At 37.8% G+C, this 15533-nt stretch overlaps 1 protein-coding gene across 4 annotated transcripts in view; it reads left to right on the top strand.

Annotated features, from left to right (window-relative positions):
- Window positions 1-15533, top strand: part of NRF1 (nuclear respiratory factor 1) — a 135980-nt gene that overhangs the window by 58420 nt on the left and 62027 nt on the right. For all 4 annotated transcript variants that reach the window (XM_082662085.1, XM_082662083.1, XM_082662086.1 and 1 more), the window contains exon 5: window positions 13479-13619. In XM_082662085.1, coding sequence (XP_082518211.1) covers window positions 13479-13619 — 141 coding nt within the window. The remainder of the gene's footprint in view (window positions 1-13478; window positions 13620-15533) is intronic.

The following is a 15533-nucleotide window of genomic DNA, read 5'->3' as shown; positions in this document are numbered from 1 at the left end:
ATTCTTTTTTTGCGGTACGCGGGCCTCTCACTGTTGTGGCCTCTCCCATTGAGGAGCACAGGCTCTGGACGCGCAGCCTCAGCGGCCATGGCTCACGGGCCCAGCTGCTCCGCGGCATGTGGGATCTTCCTGGGATCTTCCTGGACTGGGGCACGAACCCGTTTCCCCTGCATCCACAGGCGGACTCTCAACCACTGCGCCACCAGGGAAGCCCTGGCAGGCGGATTCTTAACCACTGCAACACCAGGGAAGTCTGAGCTGCATATTTTAAATCTCTTGTATTTCTTCAAAGAATTGATTTAACACTGCTTCAATTTTGAAATATAGTTGAATATTTTGATTATATATTTATCCATAGCTAACTTTATAAAAATAGTATTTTACCCTTGCATACTTATACTATGTGAACTACTCATTTCTGGCTGAAATAACTTTGAATCATTTGTAGAATGATGATCTGTCCAGATTTAAATTGCATTTTATTTTTACTAGGATAAGATTTATTAGCTTACAATAACATTTATTAGATCTCCCACATTGAACAGACATTTCAAGAGTTCAGAATTAGTAATCAGTTGAGATTTTAGTGTATTTTTTTTCACACACACAGATGTTGTGGTTCTTTCTTAACATTTTTGAGTTTTGTTTTGAGTTTTCCTTTAAATTCCCGAGGCCCCAGAATAGGATGCATATTAGGACCTTTTCTTACAGGAATATGGTAGATGGCTTCTAGTGCAAAATGGTACCTAACAGGCAGCCCTCATGTAGTTGACAAACATGAAATCTGGGCATGTCTTCTTCAGTATTAAAATTTTTAGATAGTATTACTATGACTAATAATGATGTGATCTATGAAAAAGCCTCATCTGGAAGACTCAGAAAAATACCTCTGAAAATTACTCACTGAAAAATTCAAAAGAAAGTGTTAGAAAACTGTTGGAGTCTTCCATAGAATACAAAAAGTTACAGACTCTATGAAACAGGACAAAAATGGTCATATGATAGCCTAAACTGAGAAAAAGCAGGAGATATTTTTCTGTTGACTGACACTTGATAAATATAGGCTAAAGAATAAATGCCAGTAGAATTAGAGACAAAATATGTCTTCCAGACCACTAAAGAGGAAAGAAAGTCTATACACAAAAGACAGAAAATAAGGGGAGGAATTAAAAAAACAAAACAAAACACAAAGTATAGAACAAAGGAATATAAGTGAGACCAATTAATTCTGTTATAAACCATAAATATAAATACTGTATTTATATTGTTGTTAAAAATAAAGATTTGCTTTTAGATTGGAACAACAACAACCCAAATCAGAACCCAATTCTATTTAATTTATGTGACATACTTACAGTGACTCACAAATGTTCAAAGTAGATGCAAACTATACCATCAAGAAAGTGAAAATACAATCCACAGAATGGGAGGAAATATTTGCAAATTATGTATCTGATACAGAATTTGTATCCAGAATATATAAAGAACTCTTATAACTCAACAATGAAAAGACAATTAACCTGGAATTCCCTGGTGATTCAGTGGTTAGGACTCCGTGCTTCCACTGCAGGGCGCATGGGTTCGATTCCTGGTCATGGAACTAAGATCCCACAAGCCGCGCAGTGCGGCCAAAACAAAAACAAAAAACAATTAACCCAATTTAAAATGGCAAAGAATCTGAATAGATATTTCTCCAAAGAAAATATAGAAATGGCCAGGAAGCACATGAGCACTTTATAAATAATCATTAGGGAAATGAAAATCAAAACTATGATGAAATACTTCACACCTACTAGGATGACTGTAATAAAAAGATGGACAATAATAAGTGTTGGAAAAATTGGACGATAATAAGTGTTGGGATGTCGAGAAATTGGAAGCCCCATACATTGCTGTTGGGAATGTAAAATGATGCAGCTGCTTTGGAAAACTTCGGCAATTTCTCAAAATGTTAAAAGCAAAGTTACATATGACCCAGCGATTCTACTCCTACGTTTACCCAAGAGAACTGAAAACAAAACTTATACACACAGTGTTCATTGCAGCAAAACTTACATACAAAAATATATAACAGTGTTCATAGCAGCATTATTCATAATAGCCACAAAGTGGAAATAACCCAAATGTCCACCAGCTGATGAATGGATTAAAAAAAGTTGTATTATCTATACAGTGTAATATTACTCAGCAATAAAAAGGAATGAAGTACTGATAAATATTACGGCATGGATGATCCTTGAAAACATTGTGCTAAGTGAAATAATCCATTCACAAAAGGCCACATGTTGTATGATTTCATTTATGTGCAGTGTCCAGAATAGTCACAGCTATAGAGACAGAAAGTAGGTTAGTGGTTGCCAGGTTGGAGAAGGGGGATGAAGGAATGGAGAGTGACAGCTAGTGGGTATGGAGTTTCTTTTAGGGGGACTAGATTATGATAATGCTTACTACATGACCCTACAGATATTTAAAAGAGTGAATTGTACACTTTAAACAGGTGAATTGTATGGTGTGTGTGGTAGGCTGATTAATGAACGGCCACCAAAGATATACAGATCCAAATCCCTGGAACCTTTGAGTGTTACTATATGGCAAAAAGGACTTTGCAGGTGTGGTTAAGTTAAAGATTTTTGAGATGGGGACATTACCCTGGATTGTTCTGGTAGGCCCTAAATCTAATCAGAGTGTCTTTATATAAGAGGGAGACAAAGGGAGATTGATGTAGAAGTAGGAGATGTGTTGGCAGAAGCAAGAGGGTGGGTGCAGGGAAGGGGTCGAGAGTGAAGGAATATGTGCTAGACGGCAGCTAGGCAAGATGAGAAAATGGATTCTCCCTTAGAGCCTCCAGAACAACCAGCCCTGCCAACAGCTTGAGCCTGTGAAACTAAGAGAACGAATTTCTGTTGTTTTAAGCCACCAAGTTTGTGATACTTTGTGGCAACCATAGGAAACTAATATGTATGGTATATGAATTATATTTCAGTAAAGGTGTTAAAATTTTAAAAGCAAAATAACAGGCAAAGGTATGTCAGACAAATCCCTACAAAAATAAATCATGGATCACAGCATTAATATCAGACAAAACCAGATTCTCAAGACAGATGAGTATTAACTGAGAACCATAGGTCTTCTAGTGTTGATAAGCAGTTTATGTCTCAAGAAACATTAAAGCAAAGAATGTAGATCAAAAAGTTAGAAATGGGAGAAAAAAATAAAAAGAAACTACAGTGGTAGTAGGAGGCTTTGCTATCTTTGTCAGATCAAGGAAGAAAAATATAAATAAGAACATAGAGATCTGAATATTAGAATTAATAAGGTTAATATAAAGGATAGATATATTAACATTGATATCTTACAAATATATTTTTGAATATACCATATTTGAAAAATTACATGAATGGGTTATAAGAATTGACCATATGTTATTATTAGGCCCCAAAGAAAATCTTAATAAATTGTAAAATGCAGAAAATTACACAGGCCATGTTTTTGACCAAAGTATAGAAAATTTAGAACTTAATATAAAAAAGAGTGACAGGAATTTTCAGCCACATGGAAATTTGAAAAAACAACTTAATTTGCAGACTACTTAAAAACAATTTTTAAAAAACTTTAAAAATTATGATCTACACTGATGCTCAAAGGAATGTTTATTGCCTTGATTTTTTTTTTTTTATACACAAGAAAGAAGGAAAAGAAACTACATCTAAAGCCAGAAGCTGGAAAGGGAACAAGAAAATAAGTCTAAGAAATAGAGTAAGTAAACATGAGGAAGAAATTAATGATTTTGTAAACAGAAGTAGAATTGTTACATTCAAGAAATGGTACTATGAAAAATCCAATGAAATAGAAAAACTTCTAGCATGCTAATTGAGAAAAAGGATGAAGAAAAATACACAGTCTTAGAAGTGAGATAAGAGTTATAATTGCAGATAAGAATAGACTAAACATTGTAAGGAAATGATATGCATTAATTTTGTTCTTTTAAATTAAAAATCCTAACTAAGTGGATAATTCAATAAGAAAATAAAATAACGAAAATATATCTAAACCTCAGTAGGATAATAAACATGTACAAAACTGAAAAAGTAATTAAACCATATCCTTCAAAGGGACACTACGCTCCTGATTATTTGGGGTGACTTCTGTTAAACCTTCAAAGTACAGAATATTCTTTAATCTTATATATATACCAGTACACAGGGTGGTATTAAAGAATCAGAGCTCATGTTTATCATAATCAATTATGCAGTGTATTCCACATAATCTCATATTAACAACAGTAAAAGAAATGATTTGGATTTTGTAATAATGTCTAACATTTATTGAATGCTGTGTTCTAGGTTATGTTATAAGCACTTTGCATGTATTATCTCATTAAATATTATTAAAATTTTGGTATTTGCATTTTGTCCTCCTACCTGAAGCCATCATTAATATTCCTTCTTGCTCTTCTTTCTGGAGGCTGCTGGGAACTCTGGAAAATTAAAATTCAGTAGGGCCATTCATCTTTGGAATATGGATTTCAGATTCAAGATTATCAGTTATTTTACAAATTTGTCAAAGGAGGATTGAAAACTTTACTGGGCCTTTTTTTTTTTTTTTTAACTTTTGTCTATTTATTTATTTGGCTGCGTTGTGTCTTCGTTGCTGTGCGCAGGCTTTCTCTAGTTGCGGTGAGCGGGGGCTACTCTTCGCTGTGGTGCGCAGGCTTCTCATTGCAGTGGCTCCTCTTGTTGCAGAGCACGGGCTCTAGGGTGTGCGGGCTTCAGTAGTTGTGGCATCCAGGCTTAGTTGCTCTGCGGCATGTGGGATCTTCCCGGACCAGGGATTGAACCTGTGTCCCCTGCACTGGCAGGCGGATTCTTAACCACTGTGCCACCCGGGAAGTCCCTACTGGGTCTTTTAATAGATGGTGTTGAGGTTTCTCTTATATTTTCCAGGGTTTCATTTATTTCTCCATACTGTGTTCTGCCCATGTTACCTCCTTGCCCACAGTTGGGATGTATGGCAAGCCACTGTAAACAAAAACAAAAACAACAAACTGGAAAAAAGAATTTTCAAAATAACAACTACAATTTACTGAGTGTTTACAATGTGCCTGTTTCTGCTAAGCACTTTATGATTTTTACTTAATCATTACAGCAACCCTATGATGTATATATATATATCTGTTATTATCTGTGCTTTACAGATGTAGAAATTGAAGGTTTAAGAGCTTAAGTATTTTGTCCAGGGTCACACAGTAAGGAGTGAACTAATGATTAACATTCTTAGTATATAAAGAGCTCTCAAAAATCAATAAAAATAGGAACAGATTAATGAATAAAAAAGATCCAAAGATATGTTTGAATATGGGTCAGATATTAGAAGATGATATTAAGGAAGTACATTATTTTTGCAGGTTGTGATAATTGTATTGTAGTTGTGTATGAGAATGCCGTTATTTTTCCAAGATGCATGTTGAAATATTAAGAAGTATTGGGACTTCCCTGATGGTCCAGTGATTAAAGAACTCCGAGCTCCCAATGCACGGGGCCCGGGTTCAATCCCTGGTCAGGGAACTAGATCCCGCATGCCTCAACTAAGATCTGGTGCAAATAGATAGATAGATAAATATATATATATATATATTTTTTTTTAAGTGTTGCAAAGTCTATACTTTAAGTGGTTAGCCCAAAAAATGTTTGTGTGTATAGATGGCAGATAAAGTAATTATACCAAAATGTACAACTATTGAATCTAAGTGGTGGATATACAGACATTTATTTTACTGTTCTTTCCACCTTTCTGTATATTTAAATTTTTTCATTTAAAAATTATATTTTTTAAAATACCCAAAGACAAAAGAACATAAATAAAAGGAGAAACTACAAATGTTTAACAACCACAGAAATTTTCAAAGAAATGGGAATTAAAACAAAAAGTCATTTTACATGGCTCATGTTGGCAAACAGGAAAAAGATATATAACTTGCAGTGTTGGCATATCAGACAGGCAATGTAAATTGGTGTAATTTTCTGGAGGGCATTTTGGCAACTGGGATAAAAAGTGCCCCCAGTGTACACTTTTTAATCCAGCTTCCTTTTGAAATTTTCTCCTAAGAAAATAATTGATTAAATGAGCAAAGATATCAGTCACTGTACTATTTATAGTATTTTTTTAAAAATTGAGAATAACCTAAAAGTTCAAAGATAAGGGGTTGGTCAGATAAATCGATGGCTCATCCATAGATAGGACTGCTATACTGCCGTTAAGCATGATGACATAGATCTTTCTAATATTTTCAGATGCTGATGATGAACTATTAAGTGAAGAAAACAGGTTAATAGAACCATACAGAATTTGATCCTACTTTAAAAGTAAATCTGCATTTTCTACATGTTTATGAAATTGCTGAGTGCAGAGGATTGTTGTAACTAACATTTGTATAGTATAGCAGATTTATATTCTCAGTAGTCCTGACAGGAACCCTGAGATGTAGGTATTTATTTTGCAGATGAGAATACTAGCTCAGAGAGGTTAAGTGATTTGCCCAAGATTCCCCAATTTCTGAATAGTAGAGCCAGGGCCCAACATCTCCCATAGGTTTGTCTAGGATATTGAATATGGAGTTTCAAATTTAATCTCATTTTCTTAGTCTTTCCCCCACTCCTCTAAAGGGGGACAAATATACCTTCCAGTTCTTCCCAGTTCTGTGAAAGGTCAGTATGGTTGCTATAAGCAAGCCACCCACTATGGCTACTGCTAGCTTCTTTCTGGGGAGGGAAAGAGGCAGTATAACGGTCATTATTCTGGTGCCACTGAACAGCAAAGGTCGCTTTCCCTTTCGCTCCTCCTGGTCAGACCTGCAGAACCAAGAGAAGAGGCCAGAGAACCTTGGGGGTGAGTAAGTGATGAGGTGAAAGAGAGTAGGAAGTAAGAGAGAGAAACTTCATCTATATGTGCATATGTTTGTATGTAGTTTTTAAGGGAGAAAGTCATTTCCATGTATATTGAAGATGCAAATAACACAAAACAGACATTATTAAAAATACTTTCAAAAGATTGACTGAAAGAGAATACGAAAGAGAAAAATCTCCTCCTGGATATTTTAATAGCATCTCAAGTTCAGCAAAACTAAAGTCTTCTCCTCCCCAACCAAAGAAATTAATGTCTGTTTCCAATATCTGTCCTCCTCATCCAGTTACTCAAGGCAGAAACCTAGAGCCATTTTGGCACCTCCCTCTCCTCTTCTCCACCCCACACCCCATCTATTACTTTGTTCTCCATTCATTTCCTAAATATCTCTGAAATTGGCCCACTTTCTCTGTTTCCATTGCCACGACCCTAGCTACCAATCTTGGTGTCTATCCAGTTCCCTTTTCGGTGGCAGGAGCCCTCTGCTTGACTCCCACCTGTCTCTAGCCTCATCTTGCCCCATTCCCCAGCTTCTCTCTCTACTCCAACCACAGTCTTTGTTCACTCCCTTGCTTCAGCCCTCCACAAAGCTGTTGTGTATGCTCTTCCCTCTGATTTGCCCTCTCTTACCTCCTTCTTCACCTTATTAAACTTTGACTCATATTTAAGAACTCATCTCAGTTGACACTTCCTCTGTGAAGTCTTTCTGACCTCCCTATGCAGATTAAAGCCCCTTGTTCTATCCAAGACTCTCACAGCGCCTCTGAGCACTTATTATAGATGCTTTATTATTTACCGATTTGTGTGATTATTTGATTAATGTCTGTCCCCAGCTAGATTGTGAGCTCTTAAGGTGGCAGGGACTGGATCTACGTTATTCTCCATTGTGCTCCCAGTGCAAGCACTGTGCCTGCCATGAACAGTTGCTCAATGATATTTGTTGAATGAATGAAGCATCCTAAATGTTTGGCAGCACTCAGAAATTCAGAATGCAGATTTGGTTTCTAAATTCTGATCCTGCATTGGATCAAAATTGAGATCTTGAGAAGTAAAGATCTATTAAGTTAGATTGTGTCATCTTTTATAGTACTTGTCCCAGTTTGTAATTACACATTTATTTTTGTGATTATTTTTGTGTTTGTCTTCTCCACTAGATTGGAATATATACAACAATGGGGCACTGTGACTGATAACTTTGCTTACCATTTTGTCCCCAGCCCTTTCCTTAGCACAGTGCCTAGCATACAAATGAATAATAAATATTTTTTGGATGGAGAAGCTACTGGTTCAGAGATTACACATGCCATGTCTATATATGTAACATGGGGGTAGTGAAATAACTTAAAATTAGGCAAACTCTCAGGGGCCTTTGACTATGATGGAGAATGAGAGTTCCTTAACCTAGAAACTTAAGATTTCTCTAAGCTGCTTGGGATCTACTACCTTCAGATCTAATGTCCTCTGCAGTTTAAAACTTTTGTCTTTTTAAGCCTCTGCTCTTTAAAACAAAGCAAGTTAAAAGACTTCCCGAATAATTCCATTGAATGTTTTGGTCTTTTTGAGTATCATTCTTAGTGAATGAAGGTGTGGCTCCCATAGTAACACATAGAGTTATCAACATTTAGACAGGCTAGTTCAGTCCTGCCCATGGGTTGGTGTTAACTAGAGTGGGCATATGTAGCTAAAAACTTCCCTTTTGTGAAAACTCTGTTTAGGCTTTGATTTCTTGAGTGGTTTCCCACATTGATTTTTCCTATATGTGGCTCAGTGTCCTCATGTGTGAAATAAGGATAATACCAACTTCACTGGGGAGCAGTAGAAATTAATTAAAGTTTATTATCATTCCCCTATATGTAATGTTTACAGAGAACTGGCATGAAAGGCATTGGCAAATGGTAGATTTTAAAGTTGCTGTGCCCTAAGGACATTGTCTTGGTGGCTTACTGCCTTATCACATACTTCTATGAGCTTTGTAGAATAGGCCTAGAAAAATTTTATTGAGGGACAGAGAGAATTTCCATCTTTTTTCAGAAGAACCATGGGAGTTTCTGAAGGTGGAGCTCTTTCCTCAGAGTCAATAATCCATAGCATTTAGATGGGGTTACTCTGGGTATGACTAACCAGTTCTAAGGTACAGATATTAGTCACAGTCACAGAAGCAAGAGGTAGCTCTGGGGTTATCACCAGCTTCTTTGAAGTCTTCCTTCTGCCTTTGTTTAATTCCACCTTTCCAATACTCTCATGATTTCTTGTTTTAAGTCATTCACTTATTTAGATAGGTTTTTAAAAAATGGCTTCAAGTTACATGAAATGTGGAAGCATATTTAAAAAGTAGTAAAGGAAAAGCCCTATTGTTTGTTTATTAACTTATTCAACAAATAACTAACACTGTTAGATACAAAGTACGAGATAAGGATTCCATCCATCTAAGTCCTTTGAGGTTTCAAGGTTCAAAAGTAGGGATCCAGGGGGCAAGGGGAAAACTTGAGATCTGGACTGAGGCAGGAGAGGGAAGAGGCTGACATTGGGATTGAAGAGAGAACAGAATGAAGCCAACAGATTTCTTGGGCCACAGCATGTGGCCTGGCTCTGCGCCAGGCATGCTTCAGGATCACAGGTCTGAAGGCAGCTTTGCACTTGAGCATCTCTTTGTTATATACCTCAGATGACAATGTATTTTTAATCTCAGAGGGACTCATAGGTAAAAAATATTAAAAATCTATTTTGAGACCTTCCTGAAGATTCCTCTTTTATCCAGAAAAGCTTTGAGTATGCAAAATAATTATATCTTGTCTGGGACTGTTTTTGCAACCTCACTAAAGGCCCATTGACGTTACGGTTGTAGCAGCCAATTCCTAAATCCTCAACAAGCGCGTTCTGTGCCCAGAACTCTAATGGCTCCTGTAAACACCCTAAACGCTCTCATCTCTGTTAATTATGAGGATGTTTGTTAATGTATTATCTGTACATGTCTGAATATGTGAAATGTTTCATAATATATATTTTAAAAATAAACAAAAGGCCTGGTTCCTGTGCTCAGTGATTTCATAACACTAGTTGTGTACAGTGTAGCCTGGAAATAACGTGTAAGTGACACATGATTATTTGAATCTGTAGAAGTTTAAAGGAGTAAGATAATTATGGCAAGAACACTTGGGAAGTTTTCTCAGAGAAAGTGGAAGTTGAGTTGGGCCTTGAAAGATGGATAATATTTGGATAAGAAGCAGAATTAAAGACCCAGAGACAAAAGAACTTGCTAGATGCAGAAGTTAGTGAGGAGGATGGCCAGCTAAAGAGGGAGGATGGTGAGCAAAGCTGCCCAGTAGGACTCTGGGTTATGCGCTGGGAACTCAGGAGGGTGCTATTCACATAGTTCTCAGAGCTGGGCGTGCACAGCTGTACGTGGTGGCCCTGGTGGAGAGTATTGGGAAAGTAGGGAATGATCAGAACAGTTGAAATGCAAGACTGAGAAGTTTGGACTTCATCCTATAAGAAGTGGGGAACTGTAGGAGTATTTTTGAGAAAAAAGATAAATGATAGTGAAGTGGCTGAACATACAGGCTTTGAAGCTACATAAAAATTAGTTTGATTTTCTCCTATATTCCTATATACTAGCTATATAATTTGGGGAAGTTACTTAAGCCTGAATTTTCTTATCTGCAAAATGGGTATAATGGTAGTTTCTTTATAGAATTATGTGAGAATTAATTGAATAATGTATGCAGTGCATGACACATAGCAAGTGTTCAGTAAATGGTATTTGATTATAATTTATCAGTGTTTCAGAAATTTTAAATGGCAGCAGTATAGAGAATGAATTGGGGGAGGAGAGATTGGTAGGCAGACCAGCTGATTTTGTTTTTAAGTGGTTTTTAACTTTAATTGTGAAACAAGTTAGTTGACAGCGACATATTGGTGTGAAGTGACAAAGGCTTTAGCTGTGGTTTTTGGAATAGAAGGTGGAAGTCGGAAAACAAACAAACCTGTATTTCATCATATCTCTGATACCATCAATTATAAGATGCACCATTATTTATGTAGCACCAAAAAAAGAAAAAACGACAAACTCTGACACAATGCTTATTATCACTTAGAATTTTTATTTTATACTTATTGAAAGAGTTCTTTCAGGCTTACTTAGATACAGATTTTAAACATACTGCTTTTGTAAATACATAAAAAGGAAAATGTAAGTGAAATAAATTTCCTATTTCTAAATTTTTTTTTAGCTATTCCTGAAACTTTTTCACACTCATAGTCCAATTCTTCTGGATTACTTCTTGTTTCAGAGTCATCATTGTATGTGTGGTTTCATGTAATATTGTCCTCTGTGCCATCAAGAGCATGGGTGGTGCTTCATTTCTTTAAAAAGAGCTCTACTGTTGTCTCTGAGACTTTTTCCACGCTGCGACAAGTTTGATGCTGGTGCTTTTTGGTCTTACCAGAAGGATCACTGGGGAAGTTATCAGACAACAGCCAAGACTCACATTCCTTTCTGAAATGGTGCTAAATGGTTTGTTGATTTTAAAGGCCAGGGGTTACAGTCATGCCTCCAGGGATAACAGCCGTGTTCACATATGTGCAGTCAGTGACTGCTATGCCCCATAACACCTGGTCTACAGCAATTTTAACATGTATTCCAATTTCAGAGGAATGATAAATGTGGTGGTGGTGGGGTTCATCTCAGGATTGATAGATCAGGTAGAATTGAAGCCCTAGCTTTTTAATTCTGGGAAAGTTAGTTAACTTTACTAAGCAGACTTAGAAATATCGTGTTCATACCTGAATTTGTAAATTACTCTGAGGGATGCTTTACCAGCTTTTTTTTTTTTTATCAAGATTTTTTTAAGGAATTATATAGCACGGGTAAGTTTAGCAAAATGCCTGGATCTGAATTCCTAGAATTCTGCTGACCCATACAAATGGCTGAAATTGTTTCAAACTAGCTAATAATGTAATAATAGTAATAATCTAATGATTTTTTGTTTTTGAATGCCAGGTGTTTCTGCACAATGAAATTTACCCTTATATTATTTTCATTCACTCCTACTATGGGAATACATACTAATATAATGATTTAACCTGATACATTAAAGTTCAAAGACCATAAACTAGGCTTACTCAGTTTTTCTGTGAGTTGGTAGTGTAAAAACTCTACTTAGGATATAGAAACCTAGAAATCAGAAAATATGTATCCTTAAAGATGCCATGACAACACAGCTGTTTAGTTACAATAAATATATCAGCAGTAATTTTTGAAACTTTCTCTTTTATTGGAAACCAGGATAAAACTGAATCTCTAGAGATAATAATGATTCTACATGTTTGCACCATTTTTCTTTCATTACTTTTATTGTTGATCTATTTGGAAAACTCTGTAAAAGTTGTACATCGTAGCCAACAATAATTTTTACTTTTCCATATGCTTGAGGTTGAGTATGGGAATCTTTCTCTTTTAATCTTCATAGTGAGATATTTATAAGGAAGTGTGTGGTGATTGGAGTTCAGTCCACTTAGCAGAAAACCCAGGACTCAGACATTGTCATAACTTCTGGGTAAACCTCATTTTCTCTTACCCTTTTTTTTCCTAAGATAATGGCCTGAGCCCTGAAAGCAAGTTAATTTTCTATCCCATCTTGTCACATTTCTATAATTCCATGGCTTCTTTGTTATCCCCAAAGGTATCCTCATCCCCCTTGTGTATTCTTGTAAGTGAATGAACCCATTATTGGTGGTGGTAGGATCCAGTGTCTGTCTGCCATTTCTGCTCATGATAGAAGAATGTGTACATGTACAATGTGCTGCTGTTAAGTTCTGTTTTTTGAGAGACCTTTCACTGGCAGTGGAAGGAATGGAGTCAGTAACAGTATCTGCTTCAGACCTGGGCTTGTCAGAGTTACAGACGCATCGTGGGTTTGAAGTTCACCTCTGTCACCAGGGAGTACCAGAAAGGAGGAGAACTTGACCTGTGGTGCTCTCTCTGGCCCTGGGCCTTACTGATAGTGACACCTATGACACCCAGCTAGTTTTTTTTCTCTGATGCCTTTCAGTGCAGCCTCTTGTACACTTGAATCTCCTGTTTGTTTGGTAGTCTAGCTTTGTAGGAAAGTAACGGCATAGGAAAGTTTCAAATAAGTTTCTTAGAGTTTCAGAGACATAAGTCCTCAGTGATCTTGAAAATGATTTTGGTAATTAACTGCCACAGCTAGGTTTTATCAAATGGCCTGGGAAATGCAGAATAATGAATGCCATTCCTGTTAGATCTGGAACAGGTATTGGGGCCAGCATTTACGGAGAAAAGGTGATTTTAACTGAGGAGCGGTATTTCTGTAAAAGATTTTTCTTCTGGCTTCTTTCTGCAATTGTTACCTGTAATTTCATCATCTTTTCATTTAATTCTGTACAATGTGATGTCTTTGGGGCCAGCGGGTATTTTTATCTGCTAGCTGTGGACATGTTTGTTCTTAGGGCTCTGCAATGGCTGAGGGAGGCCCACCCCACCCACTCTCTGGTTGCTTGGCACCAGCCCTCCCTGGTTGTTGGGCATCTTGTTTACTTCTGCTCTTAATTCCCTGCAGGTCCGTAAGTACAAGAGCATGATCCTGGAAGACCTGGAGTCTGCCCTGGCAGAGCACGCCCCTGCGCCACAGGAGGTTAACTCAGAGCTGCCGCCTCTCACCATCGATGGAATTCCAGTCTCTGTGGACAAAATGACTCAGGTAAGGGGCAGGGAGTGAGGTGGCACAGGTATGGGCGGGCCTCAGATCACTTTTTTTAGTTTTGTCCTCAGTGATATACCACCAGAGTGAGACACAGGCTGGAGTCTGATAGTGAAACAGTAGCAGCCTTGGAAGAGAAAATGTAGTGCCAGGAGAATGCTCCAGCCGAGGGCCTGGATATGGTCTTCTACTTCTGTTGGCAGTTTTTTCCTTTCACTTGGGCCCTTGGGTTAAATAAAGAAACTTTTAGCTGGAGTTGGTTTGGAAAGGAGACTGTCAGGACTTTGATGAATCACAATCAGGGGGACAAGTAAACTTTCAGTCTCTTTTGGGCTGAGCTGCTCCTCTTTCCATATAACTTCTGACTACCACCACACTATTGCCAAGGAAGGCTCGCTGCTCCAGGGAATAAGAATGGAAAACTCAGAAGGACACCCTCCTGAGTCATTGCTTTCCTCCTCTCCCTTTGAGAGGGGAAGTCAAAATGTACTCAGCCTGATAAATCAACATACCTCAGGGATTTTGCTGAGACTGTCCCTTATAAGTTTTTTAACTTTAAAAGTGATAGCTTGATCGAGATCAAATGCCTTTTTTATAACATCTTTCTACCTTACTTCTTTATTACTACTTCTAGCTTTAAATTCAGTTGTGAGTTTTCTTTCCTTATCTTGTTCAGACTTCCAGCAGCATTTAACATAGTTGATTACTCCTTCCTTCTAAAAATACTTTCTTCTCTTGGTTTCTGTACCCCACCCTCTCCTGAATACCCTCCTGCCTCACCGGGCGCTCCCTCTCAGCTCTGTGCTGGCTCCTCTTCCTCTTCTCAGCTGATCAATATTGGCAAGTCCCAGGGCTCTATCTGTAGTTTTTCTCCAAGTAATCTCATCCTGTCCTGTGAGCTTTATATCCCATCCGTACGCTATCTGTACCCCGGCTTATACCACTGTTAGATCTCCAGTACCTAACATGCCTGAAACAGAACCTTTGACTGCCCCCACTCTCCACTCCAAATGTGTTCCTCCCCTGGTATTCCTCATATCAGCTGATGGCACCACGGTCCATCGGGTTGCTCAAGTCCCAGCATAGGAGTCATCCTTGGTTTTGCCCTCACTCCCCGACAAACCTCATCTAATTCATTAGCAAGTCATGTCATTTCATGTCTGAAATGTATTCTGAATCTGACCATTCTTCTCAGTTCCCATCACCACCCTTGCCCAAGCCTTTAGCATCTCATGCATGGACTGTTTACAGTGATCAGTTCTATTGATCTCCTTTCTACTGCAGTCCACGCTCTACAGAGCCACCAGAGATTTTTTAAAAAACTTAAATCAGGTAATATCACCCTCTTGTTTAAGCCCTTTAATGGCTTTCCACTATTCCTAGAATCAAATTAGACTCTGCCATGGCCTCTGAGACCCTATATTAACCTGGCCTCTTCCAACCTCATTTCTTATTCTCCCCCTTAGTCACTGTGCTCTGGCCACACTCACCCTCTTTCTTCCTGTCAAACACTCCAAGCTCTTTCTTTTACTTTTTCTATTTCCTCTGCCTGAAACATTGTTTTCCCAACTCATTGCATGATTGACCTTATCTTATTCAAAGTCTAACTCAGATATCACCTCCTGAGACAAGCCTTTCTTGATTATCCCATCTAATGAAGCTTTCTCCTCACCACCAAGTTACAGCCTAATACATCCCCTATTTTATTGTCTTTGTAACACTTACCACTACCTGAAATTATCTTATTTGTTAACATTTATACTTCTGTGTGGTCTGTCTCTTCAGCTAGAGTTGAGAGCAAGGGCTTAGTTCTGTTCTTCACTGCTGTCCAGTCAGCTGCCTGGCACCAGATAATATCTGTATTCTAAATGCAGTTGGCCCTCCATATCCGTGGGTTCTGCATCTGTGGATTCA

The sequence above is a fragment of the Grampus griseus genome, assembly GCF_964374135.1.
Source record: "Grampus griseus genome assembly, chromosome: 9".
In the NCBI taxonomy this organism is placed as follows: domain Eukaryota; kingdom Metazoa; phylum Chordata; class Mammalia; order Artiodactyla; family Delphinidae; genus Grampus; species Grampus griseus.
This window is presented reverse-complemented; position numbering and strand designations above follow the sequence as displayed.